The sequence below is a fragment of the Accipiter gentilis genome, chromosome 4, assembly GCF_929443795.1.
Source record: "Accipiter gentilis chromosome 4, bAccGen1.1, whole genome shotgun sequence".
In the NCBI taxonomy this organism is placed as follows: Eukaryota; Metazoa; Chordata; class Aves; order Accipitriformes; family Accipitridae; genus Astur; species Astur gentilis.
In genome coordinates, this window is record NC_064883.1 from 26,677,184 (window position 1) to 26,700,387 (window position 23,204).

Sequence of the window (23,204 nt, forward strand, 5' to 3'; positions counted from 1 at the left end):
TGAAAAGGCATTTCCTTCATCCTACTATTTTACTTCAGCAATGAAAAAGCCCACCAGTGAGCTTGCCCAGGTTGTGCTTTGTTTTCCACGACAGAATGAAATACACTGGTAAAATGAGAGAGTGACAGATACAGGGGGTCTGCACAGTAAGTTACTAGTCTTGCACTTACAGATAATGGCTGTTTTTCTCCACAATGAGACATACTTCGCCATGATCTTGGCCTCTACTGTATTAGGTACAGCTCTTTTAAGAAATCCATACCTTGACAACCCAACATTTAATGAGACTGAAATTACTCAACAACACTGTGTACACAAATGAAATTGTAGCTGGGCTATGTGTTAGTAATATTCCAGTTTCAGTGCAATTAGTGCCACTCAATATGTAGCGTAACTCAAGCATATAATTAAGTGACAACTCTGCATGTTATAACTGTTTGCTGAAGATTTTTCTCCAGTTTGTTTACAGGAGTGAGGCCCCTGAAAGAACCTTAGCATTACCTTCCTGAAGGGTAAAAGAAGTCTAGCAGTTTTTGTTGTGACATCTATTGTATAAAGGTGCAACACTATCTAGGAAATGGCAAAGTCTAATTTGCTGCTGCCTTACTGGTAATGTTGTCATTTACCTCTGTGCAAAGTAGGCCCCAAAGTTATCACTCTAAATACGCAGTATTTATTCTTGCTTTCCACTAATGTAACCAATTCCACAGAATGCCAGCTCCTCCAGCCCCGCGTGTTTGTCTGCTGGCCCAAAAGGATTTAGCCAGGCAGCTGGGTTCCTTGGCACTAGGTGCCCGATTCAGGAGCAGAGAAGGAAAGAAATGGGCATGCTGCTAATCTTTGGTGGCATAACAGCACTTCAGGGATGGGTACAAGGTGATCAAACTTTAAAGTGTTCTTGGTTTAGCCAAAGCCTCAACTAGCCATTGACCAGTCTCAGAATTAGGCAGTTCACTGCACAGTGCCTTAAGGGGATAAGGCATGTTTTTTTAGTAACTTTTAAGAGAATGACAAAATTAATACAATTAGGGAATCTGAATTTTGATCTAGTTTCAGACATATGTAATAGTGAATGACCAACAGCAATTCGTGGCCGTTCAATTACAGGCACATTTGATCCCAGTGTCAGTGCCTCGAGAATTAATTAGTTAATACTGACAAGTTTAGCAATATCAAGCTGTTAAAAAGAAAGAACAAAGATTGCTTTGACATTCTGATTCCCTTACCTTTTGTGGTGATGGCCATCAGACACACCAGGCTGGCAAAATATATATTTACATGAAGGTTTTATTCAGCCAGTGGTGTTAAACAAAGTCCCTATCAAGCAAAGCCAGTGGCTGCATGGTACAGCAGCTGTGCCCCACCCTTCTGTATCCCTTATATTTTTCACAAATTGCTTGCAGAGTAAGCTGGATATGTTTCTTAAATTGTTTGCTTTAAATTGACTTCTGCATAATCAAATGCACCTTCTTACCATTTGTGTTTTCTCTATCAGTGAAACTTAAAAAATGAAAGTGCAGCTGTATGAATACATATGGCCTTGTTTAGCAGTTTTTGCTGGGTATATGGCTGATCTCAATTCCCTAGAAATCTTTCACTGACAAAGGTTTTTATTTGTGTGAACATATAATTTAAAAAATCACACTGACTTCTCCAATGTTTTCACATTTCACTGGGCTGCAGGTTTTAGCTGAGGAATGCTGTATTAGGAAAAGTGATTATGTGATGGAAAAGTACCAGAGAGATTGTGCATCTGTTGGACATGTATTTAGAATGGTTTATTACTAGCTACTGAGCCTTCAGCTATGTTAGTAAGTCACTGGTGCTATTCTGGCACTGCTCATCTCCAGAGCACTCTCCCTGCCTAGTATGTTTAGTTAACTCTGGCAGTTCTGTTTCACAGAACATTTATATGTCATTATTCAGTTTAAAACTAGTGTGATAAAATTACATAGACATGTGATAAAACTACATAGAAGTGTTTTGTCGGACCAGAATCTTGCACATCTATAATTTACCAATCCGTTGCTTAATCCCTTGAAGGGATTCTTTCAATTGGCCTTCTGACCCCCCACATTCTCTCTCTAAGTCACTGAAGAATGTACTTACCTCAAGTAGCTGGTGTTTTCTTCAGCTTTTTCTGCTGGGACTGTACCTTTGTCCTTGTATTCAAAGACAGCACATGTACATGCCACAGAATCAAACCAAAGAACAATTTGGACCGTGTTGTAAATTAAACCAAATGTAAAAAAATAGAATCTGTTATTGAAAAAAAATATTATATCATTTGGTTGAAAAGGTTGTTTGAGATACTCAGACCTACAGGAAAGTAAAATATTTTCATGACTAGGAGAAGAATATATACATATTTTCTGAAATTCAGAACCAGGAATGCTACTTCAAAAGCATATATGCATGCAAAAAGTCCTTTTGCTTTCTTCCCTTCCCTTAGACTTGATGTAATGCCTCTTTTCAGCGAAATACCTGCACATGATGCTTAAATTTTTGTCTGTTACTACATCAAATTATTTCACTAGTTTGTGTCAATTTAAGGTGCATACTGAAATACATGGGCTCATAAGTTCTTTGTGACTCTGCCCTTGCACTTGTTTGTAAAAGAGCTAAATAGACAGCATATGACAAAGAAGAACAAGTTCCACCTGAGTGAAAGGCAGTATGTGTCTTGGGTTGGAGCAGGAGTGTGCATGGAGAGGTTGAGGGGGAAAGTCTCTGGGGAAAGTATTAATTTTTCTGTTTATCCTGTTGAGTTTAGCTTTTCTAGCCTGATTTGTTAAGGGGATACAGGATCAGAATTCTAAATAGGAAGGAAAAAGTACATTTTGAGGAGCTAAGCATGGCATGTTTCAAGTCAGACTTTCAAAGGAATCTACACCTGCATGTTTTTGCAACCTGGCCAGGCAGATAAATTTGGATGCTCATGTTTCCAACCACCTGCCTGCAAGTGTATACAAAGCTGTTGGAAGGTGACTATGCAAATACCTCTCTGTGCTTAGGTTTCTTACAGTAGATGGATCCCTCATATGCAAACTCACCACCCGTGGTTGGCACAGTCTTCTTCCTGAACAAGAAAAGATCAAACCTGAGTCTACCAGGCAGTGGGATTTAATGGGATCAACAGTCATGCTGAATTAGGCATTATTAGATATTTTTTTTTCTTATAACAAACTTAATTCTCTTAAAATCATTGGTTTTTTAGAAATTTCATGCACTGGGTAAGATAAAAGTGCCTGTGACCTGAGTCACTGATTCTTATTGGATTTTTGGAAAGCCAGAAGCTCCTTACTTCTTGTAAACCCTATGAGAAGTCTATTAGGAAAGGTTCAGAATAAACAGGATTATAGCATGCCAGTCTGTACCACTACTGATGAGATGAAATGGAGTTCAGTTAAAGTGCCAACACCCACCATTTTAATTTATGTATTCATTTGCTTATTTTTTTGGACAGAAGGATAAAGATTTCCATGGAAACAAATTACAGCCTTCAGCATTGGCAGGAGTTCATTTCAAACACATTTCCTGATCACTCTGATTTGGCAGGTGCTTTTATGGGACTTACCATCCTGGGAGCATAAACCTCTCATTGCTGGCAAAATATTTTCCCCACCCCAGCATAAGATTAGCTTTGTCTTGAAAACCCTTTCTGTCCATCAGGTTTGAAGGACATGGCTAAGGTATTTATTGGGGTAAATATTTGGCACATCCCCATATCTGTCTTTTAACTAGTCAGAGTGACTTTGCAGCTAAAACCTAAAACTACCTCGACTCTAGGTGCACTTCATACCAAAAGAGAAATTTGTGATCAGAAAGGGTGAAGCCATAGCAAAGTCAGCTTCAAATAAATGGCAAGAGGAACTGCTTGGCAAAGGTGCTGATTTGGAACTAAATAGAAATATTATTGTCTGAAAGCCAGACACTGCCTACCTGTTCCTGGGAGCTTATGCAGTAAGAGAGGGCAGAGAAGCTCCTTCACCAGCAGCGATGCTGGCTGATGCAGGAGTTATCCCACCCAGCACAGCTCTGCTTCTGCTTCCTCATCCCTCCTCAGAGATTACCCTGTTAATTTCAACTGACACCAATAGTCTGATGGTTATTTTCTGTGTGGTGTAAGGGAGTTTCCTGTGCTTGTGCTTTTAGAGCTTGGCCATCCCTCTTTTCTTAGAAAGTCTCATCCGCTTGAGCCAAGAGGCAACTTAGCCACAGGACATCTTAGTGTACTTTCTCTCTTTCCTTAAAAATTAGTATTTATTACTTGATTGATTTTAGTTGAGCTTCCATTTTCTGTCTGAAAAACGCTTACAACATCCCTCCTAACAAGAGATTGCAAAACCCACTTCAGATCTGGTGCTATGCTGAACAGCTGGGGAGCCCACGTGAGCCCACTTCAAGCTGCAGAAACACAGCCTTTATACCAAGCAACAAGGTGTGCCCTGATCCATACAGGGCTGGCAACAAAGAAGACTGCTTAAGATTGAGTTTGTGGCTGTCTGCAATTCCTTTTCTTCTGTTGCATGTAGACTCAGACCAGCCATTGACCAGAGTAACCTGTTAATCCCTTGTATGTATCCCTTTATCCCTCTCTGGCATGATTCCACAGGGTCAGTGATTGTATTTAGCATTGATTTCAATTAGTTTAACAGGCCTTCAGAAAGGACATAAATCTGAATCCAGCACACTAGGAAATCATCATTATTGTGTTAGATTGGCAGAATAGGCTGTACTTTTTAATTTGCAAATGTACAAGCTTGCCAGTCTCCATCACAGCCATGCACTTAAAATCTGGAATATTCAGAATACATGATAGGATATAGATCTGGAAACTAACAATTATGTGATTTTTTTCACACTTATCTGGTGCTTGGGTCTTACACTTATCTATGCCTTCAAAGCCCCTAAGAACGGTGCATTGACTATATTGAATTTCTGCTTTGAGAAACTTAGGAGCAGTCAGCTTGGGTAAAGATTATGCATAACATTGGGTGTTTAGGAAGACTTGTCTTCTTTAATGGTATAATATGAAAAAAACGTTCTAGTGCATTTAGATGTAAGCTAGCTTGTAGCTAACAAATTTGATTAAGCAATGAAATCAGTTTTCTTTGCACATCTTGACAACAACTGACAAAGTGAGCATATAAAGCATTTCTCTCAAGTCTGTAAGCTGAGAAATGTCTTAGGAAAGCAAGCATCTGAAATATACCCTAAAATGTCTGACAGTATACTGTCTAGAATTTCTGCCTAAATGAATGACTAAGATGCTTGAGAGAACACTCAGCGTTTTCATAATCCTTTTCCGGGAATAGGTACCTATTCTGTCAGCTCTGATGGTTTCTCAAGTGAAAAATTCTCTATCTATACCTTTTACATGTTCCTTCATGATGTCTAAAGTTAAAAATATATTCTTGAGAAAAACTGGTGCCATGTGTGCACCTAAGGAACAGTGAGCAATCATTACATCCACTATTTTTCACAATCTACAGAGTACAAAATAGTAAAGTGTGGAAATATTTTTATTTTTCTTTCCTGGTAGATGTCCGTAGAAGAACAATTTATGAGTACCACAGGGTGGAGCTACAGATGTCAAAGATTACCAATCTCTCAGCTGTTGAAATGATACCTCTTCCAAGTAAGTAAAACATAACGCAGGCAGGAACCAGATCTGGGAAGGACCCCCACCTAGCAACACACAGGCAATTTTAAATATTTTGTTTTATCTGTGGACTTGAAATCATGGACAGATTCATTTATCCTCTGTCAGATTTATTCCCCCATGGATGATGTGTTATCCAGTGCATCCTCGCGTATCTCAAGTTACTTTATAGGTATATAGCTCCCAGTAGGTTTTGAATGAAATCTGTGCCAAATCATTTTTTCAGAAGAATGATTATATTTCCTTTAAATTTGTTTTCTCAAGAAAAAAAAAACAGTTTTCATGCTTACAAGGCAAACACAAATTCTTCTGTGTACTGTGCATCACATTCCAAGGGAGTATCACCAAACACATTTTGCAGTTCATCTGCCTCTTTTGTCCAAGGTAAAACTACATTGTTTAGAAACCTCTGTGTTTAAACTGCCAGCTGTACTATTGTGAAAAAATGGAAACAGCTATTTTTCTTTTTTTCTAATCCAATTATAGTTCTTGCACGCTTTCTTGCCAGTCTTATTATCTGCATTATGTCTGAATGTTAGCAACACCAAGGAACACTGGAGCGAGGGAAGATTTAAGGAAATACTTAATATTAAGCAAAAAGATAAAAATTTAGCAATGAAACTGAATGAACAGATGTGGAAGTGGAAATATATTTACAAATGGAATACAAATGGAGTCCTACAGATAAAATGTACCTCTGTGCATAGGGTTGTGCAATGCTTTGTACTAGGCTGGTTTTAGTGTCGTACTTTGGACATGCGTGAACCTGTTGAGTCCCTAAATATGTATTATCAGAAGATGTATCCTTTTTTTGCTTTTTATGGGAATTATTTGTCAGACTAATGTAATAATTTCTGTTTGTTTATCTATATCTCAGCTTGTCTCCAGTTTGCCAGCTGTGGTCCCTGTGTCACTGCCCAGATTGGTTTCAACTGCAGCTGGTGCAGTAAACTCCAAAGGTAAAGAAACGGATTTTTCTTTTTTTTGCATGGGTATGCAGCTGTGCTCAAAGGATATCCAGAAACATTGTCCATAGGTTATTCAACACTAGGGGTTGTTATATTTAGGTCTTATATGCATGCATTCACATGAACATACACCTCAATTGTGATCACTAACAACACATCATCGTCCCATTTCACTTCAGTAAAGAAATTGGGCAAGAATGGTCAAAAAAGTTGTTTTGGGGCTTTAGCCCTTGTTCCTATTTCCTTAACCCCACTTGAAAATCCTTTCAAAGGAGAGCAAGAAGTAGAAATCATAATAAAATTCATATTTTCTCCCTGTATCCCTGTTTCATCAAAAATAATTTAACCACATGGAGGTGCAGAGTGGTAATGTAACTATAAAGACATCCCTGTTCTCTTAACAGTAAGGAGACTGACACATTCAAAGACACAGTCTTTTCTTTTTTAACCCCTCATTATACTTAGCAGCTACTTTGGGTCTCCTCAGCCTCTCATTGTCACACTGATGAGGACAGTCAAGTCAGTAGCAGGAGTGATTTGGACCCTGTGGAGCAGCTGGAGCACAGACAGCAAAATGGAAACTCTGCAGCTGTAGCTTTTCTAAAAAGTTCTTCAGTTGCTGACCTTCATAGCAAGAATATATTTAACACCAGTTCTCTGACACAAAATGCAGTATCATACTGGATATTTGTTATTGTGTTCAACCCCAGTGGTTAGGTTCAGAAAAGTTACGTATAAAATGGATGCATAATGAAAGGAAAAAATGCTATCTGCAGTCTAAAACAGTGTAATGATTTTACATCATTCTGAAGAACTGATACACTGTTGATGAACATGGTACAGTATTAGGAATTTTAGGTCAACTTTATTATGTTTTCTTAAGCTTCTACTCCCTTAGTAAGCCATTTGAGAAGTCACTTCATTGTCAGTTTCTTTTGCAAAAAACTCTTGAGTAAAATTACAGCTAAATTAAATCATTTCACAGAAAACATATCAAACATCTTAAAGAGTAAGGTTACTTGTAGAAAATTGTTCCAAGCAAGAATGAAGAGATCTTGCTTGCTTTAGCCAATTTCTTACTTTTGAGTATTGCTTGATTCTCCTTCCATTAATAAATGTTGTAGCACTGAGTTTCTGTTGGCTTTGGTTTGAGCAAGGTCTGTAGCTTTGTGGCCAGTGTTCTCACTTCTGTTTGGATAAACTCAATTATATGGTAAAGTTCCAACCTCTCATGAAGAACAGGCAAACCTTGAGATCCTTTGTGTTTTTCTGTAGTTTCTGAAGAACTCAGTTTCCTGAGTTCTGGAATTGCTGGAAAATCTGTTTTGCTCACTAAGGCACAAATTCACTGTGGAGATCTACAAGAATTTTATCCTTCACCTTTAGCAGGAAGCAACACCAGGCACTTAGTCAAACTGTGTTCCCTTCCACATATTTAGGTGAATTTGTGGCTGCCCCTTCACAACTGGCAAGGTGTAATTTACTGCTGAATGATACACAGTCTCTACACACCTATTTCTGTTAAATTAAATTTTGCATGAAAAAAATCTTGCTTTTCATTTTGCCTGTGAAGATCACACTGCAATTAAAGATGAACCTACTGTGAGGCAGTCCTGCACTGTTCCCCAAAAAACAGCTGGCTCCATGCTGCAGCACAGTTGTGCCTTTAACAAGCTGCAGCAGATAGATTGAACAGTTTTATTGCTGTTAATTAGTCCATTACTGACAGTAGTGAGACTGTCATATCATGCAGGCTGTGTTTGGACATTGTTTGACTAGCAACAAAAGCAGAAAGTGGAGTCAATGTCTTAAAAAAAAAAAAGGATGGAACCAGAAAAGCAAACTAAGATTGTGCTTCTACATGGGAATCTCAGTAGTTTAAAAACAGTCATATCATCCAATTTTCATCTATAAAGATAAGTGCTATTCAGCCAGGTTTAAGCAAATGGAGAATTGTGTGTAGAATCATAATATAGTTCAGAATGGAAGGATTCACTAGAGGTCATCTAGTATAACCTTCCACTCCAAGCATGGCCAGCTGTGACATCAGACCAGGTTGGTCATGACTTTGTTCAGATGGGTTTTGAAAACCTCTGAGGCTATGATTCAGTCCCCTGAACTTCTTAATCTTATACTAGATTTTACACCTTATTTTTTAAATTGTTACTTCCTCCTGAAACATGGCTTTGGTGACAACATCTGTCTCAGGCCCCATTGCCTTTCTTGGCCACTGTCCTCCAGCTTCTGAAATGAGAAGCTTATTTCAACTAATTCAGTTCTAGAGAGAAACAAATCTGAAATAATAAGATACATATTTTGTGAAAAGAGGCATCTTGCTTTCCAACATGTGAAGACTAAGCATTTATTCAGTTAGGGTGCATTACACTGCAGGATCATTGTGATCAGGACTCATTCCTGCCTCAGCTTTGACAATTTTCTGCTCCCTACCAGTTCTGGATACTCTCACCTACCTTCTAGTCAAGTGCCTCTCTTCTTTCACCTTCTGTTCCTCAGCATGTTTATTCATTTTAGGGAGATACAAAAAAAAAAAAAAAAAAAAAAAAAAAGCCTTATTCCATTCTCAGTGGAGATGTCTGGATGACAGAAGAGTACTCAGAATCTTTTACTTCAGTACTACACTGTGGTTTTGCTCCTCTCAAAAATAAATTCACTCTTAAAATGTTATTTTTGCATGTGATAAAGAAGCACTTGCTCAACAAGAAAACCTCACTGCCCTGGTTAAGAATCATAATGGATGGAACGTTGTGAGTTCTTTCATCATGGTGCTCTGGCTTTTTCTGTGTGTTGTTGCTCTTCAGTCGCCAGCCTTGTAAATCAACCTAGACTTTTCTCTCCTGTCGTGATATACATTGCTCTGCTGCAGCAGAATAAAATCTGCTTGGAAAAACAAGGGCAAAGCATAACATGGAGTATTCATGTAGACATTTCAGAAGTGCTTAGAGTACAAAGAAAATTAATATCTACAGTCCACTTTCAAATGACTGTTCACAGGGGTTTTTGAAGGAAGCAGAAGCAGGTGCTTAGGAGTAATGCCTGAGTAGTGCTTCTGTGTTGCAAAGCTGACTGGACACACTGGTGCAGGAGGTGAGAAACCAAAAGCTGTCTCTCTTGGCTGTAGACAAAGCCCAGGGTGGGGAAAGCAATTAGCCTTTGGTGCAAAAGCCTGAAGAAGGCTTTGAACTTAATAGTGACAGATTTGCATTGTGGCAATAACCTACTGACTGATCTAGTGCTCTGATTTCTGCAGAGCAAAAATGCCTGTTTGCTAGTGAGGAGAATTTTCGGGAGCAATGAGGGTCAGATATGGCTGTAAGAGACAGTGATGTTCCTCCTGTAGCATTTTGATACTCTAAAGTAAGATGTCCCAGAGCAAACAGACTTCCATGTGCGTAATAAGCAAACTTGTATCCAGGGGGGAAACAAAACTCTATACCAATTCTACAACCCTTTTTTCTCAACAAGTTATGACCCCATTTTGCCACAACAACATTACTACCAAGAACAGTATTTTATATATATTTTTTTTTCCTTGCATAAAATTTAAACCGTATATTGAATCATTCACACAACAAAGTACAGTTGTTGGAAAAATAGAAAGTTTGTATAAAATCTATAACTATACAAGGAAAATTGACCAGCAGAGCCATTGCAGAATAACTGCACTCCCCCATGTGGACAATCTGTGTTGGAATAAAAATAACTTATTCTACAACAGTGAATTGTTTCCTACCTGTAACTCTAGCCCAGCTGCTGTGTAAACTATGCAGTCTTTGGAGAGGCAGATTCTTCTTGTAGGTGTTCAGAGCAAAATCCTCTATTCCTGTCACTTTCTACAAGTTTAAATCAGTTTCCAATTTCATAAGGGATCATCAAACTATCTGCTCTGAAATCCAGTATGACGTATGTCACCCAGTTTCATCATGACTAAGTGAAGGCACATCATTTTCTTTTGACTTCGGCAGACAGGGGATCCCCCTAGGAGCGAATTTTATTTTTAACTAAGTATGTTTCATAATTGTCCCATAAGTAAAGTAAAACCATTCCATAAGTAAAAGAGACTAACTATAAATAAGTAAGTTAAGATGGTATCATAGCTTTCTGTTACACAACGATCTATGTCTATAAAATGCCAGAAACACTTAGCATCTGTCTCATAGCAGTCACTTGTGGCTGAAACTTGGATTATTTGCTCTTCATTATCTCTGACTTTCTAGCATGTAAAAACTGGGAGAATTCATTAATGTTGGGCATGTTTATATCCTCTTTTCATGCTTCTGAAAATCTTTATATACTCGAGGCACTTGGTATACCCTGTATTAGAGATGTCATTTTCTAGGAAACTTTTTGGAAGCTTTAAGGCAACTTTGCTGTTACTTTATAGGTTCACTTTGTACAACTTGCTTGCATTACTGGAATAGTAAGTTTCCTTGGAAATATTTGAAGTAATTGCCCAAGAAATAAATTGTGTTTATGAACTTTAAAAGAGTTGACACTGAAATAGAATGGAAGTATGATGCTTAAATGATCAAGGAATTTTTAAAAGCCATCTTTATACAAAGTTTTGAAAAGATTTATGTTCAGATTCTGTAGATATTGATGGGTTTGTTTAGGTGAACTTCAGGAAAGTCTCAGATTTCAGCAGAGAAGTGATACTGCTATTTTAGTGAGTTCAGAAATAATCAGACAAAGAGCACGGTCTTGCAATCTGTGCATGCTGGAGACTCAGGTTTGAATTTGTCTTATGTTTCACTTCATTAACACAGGATAAAAGCACCACCCAATCCTTGCAACATCCCTCAGGCTTAGCGTGGTACTATTATCCCAGCACTGGAGATGGGGAACTGGAGTACTGAAGGACTAAGGGCAAGAGTTTGCAAACAGTTTAGATGGTAGTTTTATTCAGCTGTCACTGTTGGTATCTATATTCAAATTTTAAATCCTCGAAGCTGACTGCCCTATGCCAAGGGCACCCGAAAGCCTAACAGCTAGATTCACAAGGGTGTTTTGCTGGCTGACTCTCTTAGGTTTTCAATGGAACTTATGCAGAATAGGAGAGCAGTATTAAAAGTACCTTTTCACCAAACTCTGCACTTAAGTATCTAACACCAAAAAGGTCTCTAGGACTCAAACACTTTATCTAAGGCAATACCTGCAGCTGACTGAGTCTAAGCAGGGCTCAGCAGTGAAGTCTCTGAGGCCCATGAAGCTCCTCTACTCATTATGTGTGACACTGCCCTTTACACAAGGAGGCTCACAGTAATCAGAGAATCCCCTGAGGCACAGGAGGTAAGTGAATGTGAGTCCTCTGAACACAAGTCACCCCGAAAGGGTGGCCCGTTAGATGTTGAGGTGCTTAAGCCTGAGCATTGAAACTCATAGTCCCTTGCATGGCAGCAACTCAGAGCAGCTCCACTACCCTCTGGCAAGAGGCCTAGAGACTCAGGGTCAGCTCCTGCCACTGCTGTCCTGCTGGGGGCTTTCCTGGATCTGCAAGGGAAGAGAGATTCAGCTTTGGGAGTCCCAGTTCACAAAAGATCATGCTCATGTTATGTGCTTAAATGCACTTTTACCTTAAGAGTCTCTGTTTTCCAGGCTATGCATTGAATAATCTGGTTTGAAATCACACTAGTTTATGACATTGACCCATGGAGTGCAAACCCCCAGTTTGAAAAGTGCCCTGTAACACGCTGCACAAATTCCCGTGCTGGACTTTCTGTGTGTAGTGGTGAGCCAGGACACTTCATGCACTCTAGGAAGAGTTATTCTGTCCATGTGCATGTGCACAGCTCCCAACACTTCTTGTACTCTTAAAACAATCCTGAGCTAAGATGAAAGAATCCCATTTGTGATACTGTCGTGGTTTAACCCAGCCAGCAAGTAAGCACCACGCAACTGCTCACTCACTCCCCCCCCACCCAGTGGGATGGGGGAGAAAATCAGGAAAAGAAGGAAAACTCGTGGGTTGAGATAAGAACGGTTTAATAGAACAGGAAAGAAGAAACTAATAATGATGATGATAACACTAATAAAATGACAACAGCAATAATAAAAGGATTGGAATGTACAAATGATGTGCAGGGCAATTGCTCACCAACCGCCGACCGACACCTAGTTAGTCCCCGAGCAGTGATTCCCCACCCCCACTCCCCAGTTCCTATACTAGATGTGACGTCCCATGGTCTGGAATACACCGTTGGCCAGTTTGGGTCAGCTGCCCTGGCTGTGTCCTGTGCCAACTTCTTGTGCCCCTCCAGCTTTCTCGCTGGCTGGGCATAAGAAGCTGAAAAATCCTTGACTTGAGACTAAACATTACTTAGCAACAACTAAAAACATCAGTGTTATCAACATTCTTCGCATACAGAACTCAAAACATAGCACTGTACCAGCTACTAGGAAGACAGTTAACTTTATGCCAGCTGAAACCAGGACAGATACATTTCACTTCAATGCTTTATCCAGTATGCCAGCAACAGCACTAGCTGTGTAAATGAAAAGGTTATGGCTCATTTTTATGGAATGTGTTCTGACCAAAGTGAAAAATCAGAAATGTGTCTGGGAATAGTAGCAATAATGCAATTGAAGTCTTGATACTTCTAATCTTTTATTATGATAATCACTGTTCCTATCTAAACAGGTAATAAGGAAATAAGTTGTTTTGCATTCCATGCTGATTAGCTGGAAAGCGGGGAAGTGAAAATCTTTAGGCACTTGCAGCTCTCAGGAAAACATTTTACATTTGAAATATGAAGTGACAGTTTTCCACAGTGCCCTTTTGGTAATTGAGATAAAAAATTGTTGCCTATTATTTGTCTTCTGAACTTCTTGGCAAGCTTGAAATGTCTTGTTTGTTTATCCATCCTTTGGAAAGAAATTGGAAATATGTTTAGTTAACTTTCAAATCTGAGTTTATGTCTGGAAATCTTTAATATCAGGAAGAGGAAAAGGGTTAGGTTTTTTGTTTGTGTGTTGTTCTATATGTTCCACCTGACAAGACTTATTTTCATAAAAACTGTGTTGAATCAAATACTACAGTATAAGTCTTATGTAATCTGAAACATTTATTGGCTGAGCAAAGCACCACCCATACAAAATTACAAAAAAAGCACAAAAATAATTATCATACTATCTGACTACATAAACCCCCTGATTTACAAAAGAAAATAAATTAAAATGGGAAACACAGGGTCTTTCTCCACACATAGCTTACTATTTGGTATCTACTTTTCCCTCATCTTTTATTTGATAGCTGACACCATGACGAAGGTTGTAGATTGCCTTACAGAGCAGGTGAAGGCAACAGATGAGATCAGGACCAAAGACACTCATCACCTGAAAGTGCAGATACATTACCTTATTTGTGCAGCGAACATGTAGTGAACACCTCCTGTTGTGGCTTTGGTCTAAGCCCTTCAGTTTATTTTACCAAATTGATGAAGTTCTTAAAAAAATTAATAAAAACCTTGAAATCTAGAAGTTTTTAATGCAGATATTATAAATATACTCCTTGAAAGCTCTGGAAGATCTTGTGCAAAGAAATTACAAAGAAGGCATAGAACTGAAGTTACGGTTGGTTTGATGGGTGAGGTAATAAGCTTGGGCATTGCAGTGCAAGGTGGCAAAACACTTAGTACAGTGCAAGAAAGGAAGTTTTACCTTGAGAGCCTGAAAATATTTTTATCCCTGTCCCTATATTCATAAACAACCATCTATAGAGCTCAATTTTTATTCATAGAATCACAGAATCATAGAATAGTTTGGGTTGGAAGGGACCTTTAAAGGTCATCTAGTCCAACCCCCCCCTGCAATGAGCAGGGACATCTTCAACTAGACCAGGTTGCTCAGAGCCCTGTCCAACCTGACCTTGAATGTTTCCAGGGATGGGGCATCTACCACCTCTCTGGGCAACCTGTGCCAGTGTTTCACCACCCTCATTGTAAAAAATGTCTTCCTTATATCTAGTCTAAATCTACCCTCTTTTGGTTTAAAACCATTACCCCTTGCCCTGTTACAACAGGCTCTGCTAAAATGTTTGTCCCTGTCTTTCTTATAAGCCCCCTTTAAGTGCTGAAAGGCCACAATAAGGTCTCCCAGAGCCTTTTCTTCTCCAGACTGAACTCCACCTCCCTCAGCCTTTCCGCATAGGAGAGGTGTTCCATCCCTCTGATCATTTTTGTGGCCCTTCTCTGGACCTGCTCCAACAGGTCCATGTCTTCCCTGTGCTGAGGACCCCAGCACTGGATGCAGTACTCCAGGTGAGGTCTCCCAAGAGCAGAGCAGAGGGGCAGAATCATGTCCCTCGACCTGCTGGCCACACTTCTTTTGATGCAGCCCCGAATATGGTTGGCTTTCTGGGCTGGGAGCACATGTTGCCAGCTCATGTCCAATTTTTCATCCACCAGTATCCCCAAGTCTTTTCTTCAGGGCTGTTCTCGATCAATTAATCCCCCAGTTTGTTCTGATAGTGGTAATTACCCTGACCCAGGTGCAAGACCTTGCACTTGGCCTTGTTGAACCTCATGAAGTTCACATGACCCCACTTCTCAAGCTTGTCCAGGTCCCTCTGGATGGCATCCCATCCCTCAGGCTTGTCAACCACACCACTCAGCTTGGTGTCATCTGAAAACTTGCTGAGGGTGCACTCAATCTCACTATGTCATTGATGAAGATATTAAACAGTGCTGGTCCCAGTATGGACCCCTGAGGGACACCATTGGTCACCGATCTCCATCTGGACATTTAGCTGTTGACCACTACCATCTGGATGTAACCATCCAACCAATTCCTCAGCCACCGGACAGTACACCCATCAAATCTGCATCTCTCCAATTTAGAGAGAAGGATGTTGTGAGGGACAGTTTCAAAGGCCTTACAGAAGTCCAGGTAGATGACATCCATAGCTCTTCCCTTGTCCACTGATGCAGTCACTCCATCATAGAAGGCCACTAGGTTGTTTCAAATGCTCACTTTTAAATAATTCCTGGTTTTAACTATTTGAGGGTTTATTTTTCCATGTTTGTTTGCTTCAGGGATATTACATATTTCAATTCCAAACTAAAAGATGGGAGGAACACTTGCTGATTTATACTCAGGCTGGTTTTATCCTAACACTATTTAACTGAGTAGTGTGCTGTTATTACAAAATTGGCCACAGTAGCTAAGCCATTGAATTACAAAATAAAAAAAATGAGGTATTTTTATAGTTTAAACAAACCACCAGAGGGAGCATATATAATCCAATCAGTGTAATAGATTCATATACAAATGACAAGGAAAATCTCATTTTAAATGCTTTAGAAGGGCTAGAGGTTTAAAATATAGTGTTTTCTGTAAAATATATTCTGTTCTATCAATGTGTATAACTTCATGAATTTGCTGATCATACTGCTGCTTCAGGCACAGAGAAAGAAATGTGCCAGATTCTGCCTGTCTATAGAAGTTGTGTGCCACTACAGCAGTTCTTTATGATGGAGTGGTTTTATATGAAAACATGGCAGAGTCCTAACACCTGGTCTTAACAAGCAGATTGTTGAATTAGGTCAAATTTACCCTGTGATAAATGAAAAGTAATGACAATACTATTTTTCTAACTTGTATACTGTTTCTTTGCCAATTATGAAGTGATAATATCGAAAATCTCAGAAGTAGAAATTCTGGCCCTTTGTCAGAGTTTGCTCTCATTAAAATGCAACACATTTTCCTTCCGTTTTAAAAGTTGTGTTGAGACAGCAATTGGTCTTTTTAATAAGTGCAACAAATGTATCAAGAATGAATGTGTAAATTTGTCAGCCCTAATACATCACTGACAAGAATGATACGATAACTAGATCTATACTTTATTGAGCAGAGAATTGCTCCACACCCAACTTCTTCAAATCTTTTCCAAGCTGCTTGCTCTTAATTTGACAAGCTAATTTGAACGCATGAACTGCAAGAAACTGTTAGCAAATTAGCATTCAATAATTGAGAATTTTGTATGCATGGCAAGTCTGATGGGAGTAAAGCAAGAAAAGGAAGTGGCACAGAAGTGCTTAATGAACAAAGCATTTTCTCAAACCAGAGTGAGCCCAGTGATGGTATTGTTTGATGAAAGAAGCCTTGCAAGATCATAGTAATAGGTATTCTCACGTGGGATGGCAGTTCTGTTTAGAAGACAGTGTAAGCTTCAGTAGCCTGAAGGTCCATTTAAAAATACATAACAGTAAAGATATACATATCAATAAAATGTACGTAATGGTACATTTAAAAGCACTGTTATGGAACTTAGATGATCCTGAGCTATTAACCTGGTTTTATTGAAATTTAGCCTGCAGCCAGATGAACTAACTTTTTGCTGAGATTGATACATGGAAAAATAGCACATAAATAGCCTTTCTACATTTTTTTGATAAGTTTGTGGAATTTGTCAGTACCTGGATTCCATGGAATTATTGTGGAATTTCTGTAATTCCCCTTGAGCACAGATTGTCTGGAACAATCTCTATGGTTAATACAAATAAACCTAAAAAGTTCAGTCTCTGAACAGAACTCTCAGGTGCAGGTGCAGTAGCTCTGAGAGGCCTAGGACACTCCAGAGCAAGACTGGCCAGTTCACTTGATACGGGGTGGGACCCGCTAGAGTAGAAAGAACCCTTGCGTGGTTCAAAGCTTATGATATCTTATAACAGACACATAATGCTTGAGAGCTGTGTTCAGGGCAAACACCCAAGCTTTTTCCTGCACTAGTAGAACATTGTCTTGTGAGCTTCATTCCTTGAGTTTCTTTTCTGCATACGTTCTTCTGCAGTGTTGTCCTTTCTGCTCACTGATGTTCTCAGCAGCCTCAAGCTGGAGAATAAAACTACCTCTAACCTACCATTAATAGATTTGATATCTACCCAACTGAACTTAAATCCTGCTTTCATACAGAAACTAGTCAGTTTTCTTACAGCTGCAGCATTATTCACACACTTTTACATATGTATGCCTTGCTTTGTTTTCCTGAATAACTCAGAAAAACATGAGGACAACAGTTATGCTCATAACTGATGCAGATTTTTAAGAAATGCAAGACTGGGTTACAAAACTTTAAATTATTTCTAAAAAATGGGCAGAATATTGCTACAGTTCTCATTACTCTGAAATCCTAATCTTTCTGTTGAAATATTTTCTATGAAATCCTTGATCTGAAGACTGGGAAGCATTTTGAAGTTTCTTAATCTAGATATAAACACAGTGATTTATTTAAGCCACATCATTCACACTACTCATATGGTATATTTGCGTTTCTTACCATATCATTTGCCTTTCAAAATTTGAGACTGGTTTCACTAGCTATTGGTTCCCTTGCCAGAGATGTTGCTGTGTCTTCTGGAGCTTAGAAACTCTGTTCATTATCCACTCTGCAGGTTTCTGTGGTATCCAATTTTGCAACACAGCTTGGCTAAGACACAGATATCACAGTCAATACAAAAAGGACCACTGCCTGGACAGTTTTAAGACCTTAATGCAAAGTATGTCTTGTGTAGGTCTATCAAATATTTCCTAAGGTGTTTTATTATAAATGCAGGAAGTAGCTATTCAAAGATACAGAGGACAGTTAAGCATTTAAATCCCGTTGAGAAGAGGGAAAGTAGACATCCATCTGTTATTTATACCTTTGAGAATATTTACTTCTGCTGATTAATTTGGAAGGAAGATCACAAAATCTGTGTTTAATTTCCATGTTTAATTTCACAGATGCACCTCAGATACCATAGTGATAAAACAGTAGATAAATAGCTAGGTAACACAGCTTTTTTGTGTAGAAACTTCTTTTGCAATTCTTTTACATACTAGTAACATTTTATTCTTCATTTATTGTGTTAGAATAGTAAGACAAAATCCTATTCAGTCTTTGATGAACCATTTATATCTAGAACTGCAACTTCTGTGCCAGCCATAAACTTTCAAATCACAACAGAGTTGAGTTCAGACTTAATTCTGTATTGTTTGTTTATCCTGAGTGTTATAGCTGTAATAGTGGGTATTCCCTGCTCTATTAAACAGACATTCACTCTGGGATTAAAGTCATTTGCTGGCAGAACTGCACCATGTTTAGTCACAGGGCAACCCCAAATTCTTTTCTGTTTGATTTCATTTTTGCCTATTCAATTCTTACATTGATAGCTACTACCAGAAAGTTTGGATTCAAACATGTTCCTGTTTCACTGGTGTCATGTCCCAAAGTTGGAGAGACTCAGGTTCGTGGATTTTCTTTGTCAGAATTAAGGTGAAACCACACCAGGGGAGTTCAAACAACAATCAACATTTATTCAAACTAGGTAACCTTGCCCAAGTACACGTGAACTTATCAATAGGAACCTTGCAACATGTCATTAAGCCACTGTTTGAGAAGAGAAGGAAGGTGTAGAAAAAGAAATGGAAAAAGGAACATGAAATGTATCAGGAGAGGCCTCCCATTGAGTCATGAGTTTCAGAGCAGACCCCCTTGCATTCTGGACTCCTTCTCAAAAAGGAGCTCAGGGTCGGCTAGATCCATTCCCACTCTCAGACTTGGACAATGGTTTATGTTTAAAAGGATGAGGTGTGGGGACTGTGGAAAAGAGAAGGAAAAAAGAGAAAGAAAGAAAGAGAGAAGAAAAGGGTTTCACCAGCCCTGGGTCCAGTGTTGGTCCAGCCAGCGTAGAGATCCAGTTCCGGAGGGCACGCACTGAGAACTCGTTCTCCCTTCTTTTATAGTGCGTTAGTCGATGGTCTCGACATGCGCAGTTCCCATTCCCAGGGTTCTCTGGAATCAGTTGGTGAGCTTTGCGGAGGGGGGATTTATTGCAGAGTTGCCTCTCTTTTTCTGCTGGCATGACTGCTTAAGATAGAAGCGCAGTCCCATCCTCCGTGGGGCCCCCTCCTCCAGGCACGTACATACGCTGTGCTCCTTCTCCTGGTCACTTAAGATAAGGAATTGCGGCTTTGGAGAAGTGCGGTCCCACCCTCCGTGGGGCCCTCTCCTCCGGCCACATTGTCCTGTTCACAAAACTCCAGCATTTTTATAGAGGCCGTTTTCTCCACCAAAGTTATTTAACGAATGTTTGAGACATTGACTATAATTTGTCAAATGGTCACAACTGGTGAAATGTGACACTTGCCTGTGAAAGGAGTCCACAGACAAACACCCTAGAATGCAATTTATACATATCCTAGACATCTTAAGAAACTTAAACTTCTGGTCATTTTTCTATGCCATGTGGTGGGCTTTCTCAGGACTGAGTTTCTATACCAGGCTTTATAGCCTGGCTGATTCCCAAGTAAATGCCTCAAATGGTGGTCTAATGTAACTATTAGACTTTAATTGTACAATCAGAAGAGAGCAAGGAGCACATCTCAAAGAAAACACACTTTTCTGATAACAAATTAAAAGATTTATACTTAACAACATGCTCACGCATTACACACTGTAAATAAAGTATAATGCAAAACAGTTAGGATGTTAATTTGCATGGTATAGTAATGTGAAATATAGGTAGATGATGGTTAGCTGAATACAGAAATTAGAACAAATAGAAAAAATAGGATAGTTATTTAAACACAAGAGTAAAGATTACTTCAAGATCTCTGAGAAGGAAGTTACCAAGTAAGGCAGAAATTTTACCTACTTTACCTGAATTCAGATACAGAGCTTCAAGAAGGCTTTGACATCTGCAGATGTCTTATATATGAGCACAGGTGCAAAGACAGAGGAGTGCAGTCAGGATCTCAAACTCCTCTTTGATTGTTTCACTATAATATATCTTAACCTAAAATAATCAGATATCAACATATCATCTTGTCTACAGCATAATTTTTAACCTGCTTAGGTTGTCTTCTTGGCACTCAGGCTGTTTCTTCCACTTCTTTTGTGTGTAAAGTCCCAACTCATCTCATTTTCACACCTCCGAAATTTGCTAACTTTTCCTTAACCTAACTAACACTAATTTGTCTGGAAGAATTACCTTTGTCTGCTAAACTACTGTTATTTTTATCCACTTCTCTCTCTGTTGAGTATCATATACAGGTTTTTATATTATTTTATGCTAACTACTATTCCTGTCCTACTAGAAGAGTTAGAAGTTGACTGGTCTCTTCCCCTAACGAAAATAGTGAATTTTTTAATAGTTCATGGTCACTACTCCTGAAACCAAGTATGGCAGGATATAAGGAGTTTTGACTTCAGTGAGAAAAACACTTCAAAGTTCTAATATGGAAGCTAATGGAAGAAAAGAAAAAAAAAACATAAGTAGGTGCTTAGCTTCTAAAGAGAGCAGTTAGGCCCTACAACAGCAGTTCTCCCAGTTTATAAGCCAAATATATAAGCAAGGTACTCCTAATGAAATGAATTAGTTTTTGCAGTCCTAACTGAATTCTTAGTCATAAAAGCTAGGATAGTACTGAAACAGGTTAGTTCAATTATCCATAGTTCCCCACTTTATAATGTTTTTACGCATCGCTATACATAGGGCAGTTCTACTGGTTTTGCTGCTATTTTGCACTTTATCTTACCTTCTCTTCCAATGGACTGAAATAAATCAACTTTACTGCTTACAACAGCAGACAATCGGGAATTTTTTTCTTTTCCAAAAATGATGTATTAGAAAATACACAAATTTGACCAATCCGATCTTTATGACTTCAGGACAATTTGTCAGATAAATTCAGTTACGGAAAAAAACTTCATTAATGGATTAGCAAAAACAATGGTTGTGCAATAGGCACACTTTATCCAATAGGCCCTTCTTGGCAGAATATTAATTTAGTGAGGAACAAGGTATCATATTTCTTCCCTTTCATGTCTGAGGTGAATTTAACTTGTAGTTCCTGACTCCTTCCTTGACTACCAGAAAATGGTATGTTCCCAGAAATGACCTGTTGTATACCTTTTATCAAATATTTGAATGTTAATGAGACTATATTACAGAACCCAGATACCACCTCCCCATTGTTGGGCTAGATAATTATCTTCTCAACTGCACCTCTTTCCTTATTTCAAGTGTTTATAAAAATTGAAAGAACAGAAACTGAGAACAAAGCATTTCATAAGACCTCCAAGCTCAGGATAAAAGTTCAGGACACCTCTGTGAAGACAGGCAGCCCACATTATCACACCTGACTCTAGGGTACTTTATAGGATGAATGTTAATGTACTTTTGTGGAAGCATAGTTTTCTTCCCTTCATATAAACATCCAACCCACTGCATTACCATGGAGAAATCCAGTCTTCCACCAATTTTGTGACTCTCACTCTTCATTTCCTCTGCTCTCGTTACAAGGGAAATAAATAAAAAAAGGAATTAAATCAAGTAATTTTTAAATGAATCAATCAAGATGTTTTTAATGGAAAGTTTTTGCACTATATGAAATTTTCTTTTTCTTTACTTTTTATGTTTCACTGAAATGTAATGCAGAATGGCAGTCCCAGTCAGATTTGTTTAATGGTCAGTTTAGTGGTCATACAAAACAGTCACTTGTACAGCTATAGTTCATCTTCCCATACCAAATATTTTTTGACATAGAATTACTTACAGATTAAACAGAGCCTGGGAAGCTTCCTGGGCATTGGAAAATGATTATCTGTGCCATTAAATAGTTATGATGTCCCTGATGTGATTTCAGTCCATGCCCAGGAGCACTGTCCAGAACAGTTCCCAGGCATGGTTTAGGAGTTGGACTGTTCCAGGGATTATTCCCAGTTGGCAGTTTATGTGCAAACTCCTTCTTTTCAAGGTTGAGAGAGTTTGCTTGTTCAGGCATAGGCCCTTCTGTGCCAGCAGTCTTCAGTGCTAAGGAACATTTCTGGGCATGTTTATCTTACTAGTATAGAAACAGCCAGAATGATCACAATAGTCTTAACTGCTTTCCAGAAGTGCTAACCTCTTATGGTTGTACTCCTCAATATCACCTGAGCATCACTGAAATCATATTTGTCTTGTTGCCTCCTAGACATCACTCTTTAAGGAAGGGCCCTAAATGAAAAGTCTCTTTTCATTAGCATATTTTAAATTTTACATATTGCTATATACATACTCCTGTGTAATGTTACCATAAAATTTTATTTAGACAAATCTGAAATCCACATGTCTCTTCATAAAAATTGGATAATCTGAGATTAAGACCTGCTAAGACAAACTGTTCAATTTCTCAACACAGTCTACTGATTCTCTATAGCATATATATTTTGTCAATCTTTCCAGTCACCTAAACAGTGAGGACTGTAACATTTCCCTGTAGGAGGTATTCCCAATTTCAGAGAAAATAACGAAGTTTTCTCAGTATTCTTCCTAAATATCAAGGCTTTTTTGCACACAATTACATCTTTAGTTCCCCCTCTATTCAGATCTATTAACTCTTCCAACATCTGCTTTATCATATAGCATTGATGAAACCACTTGCTTCCCACCAGATATCACAACCAATGTTAATATGTACAATTAATGAAGAAATTGATGAGCCCCAACTGTTCTGTAATTCTTTGGTAATCTGTTTTGCAGACTGTTCTTGCTGAATATTGACTTCAGAATTTGACTCACTTCTAGATAAAAAAT

General features: G+C 38.7%; 1 protein-coding gene across 1 annotated transcript in view; it reads left to right on the forward strand.

Annotated features, from left to right (window-relative positions):
* PLXDC2 (plexin domain containing 2) overlaps nucleotides 1-23,204 on the forward strand; it is a 282,191-nt gene that overhangs the window by 217,780 nt on the left and 41,207 nt on the right. Inside the window, exons 8-9 of the mRNA XM_049798209.1 lie at nucleotides 5,546-5,641; nucleotides 6,543-6,624. Of these exons, the coding sequence (XP_049654166.1) occupies nucleotides 5,546-5,641; nucleotides 6,543-6,624 (178 nt within the window). The remainder of the gene's footprint in view (nucleotides 1-5,545; nucleotides 5,642-6,542; nucleotides 6,625-23,204) is intronic.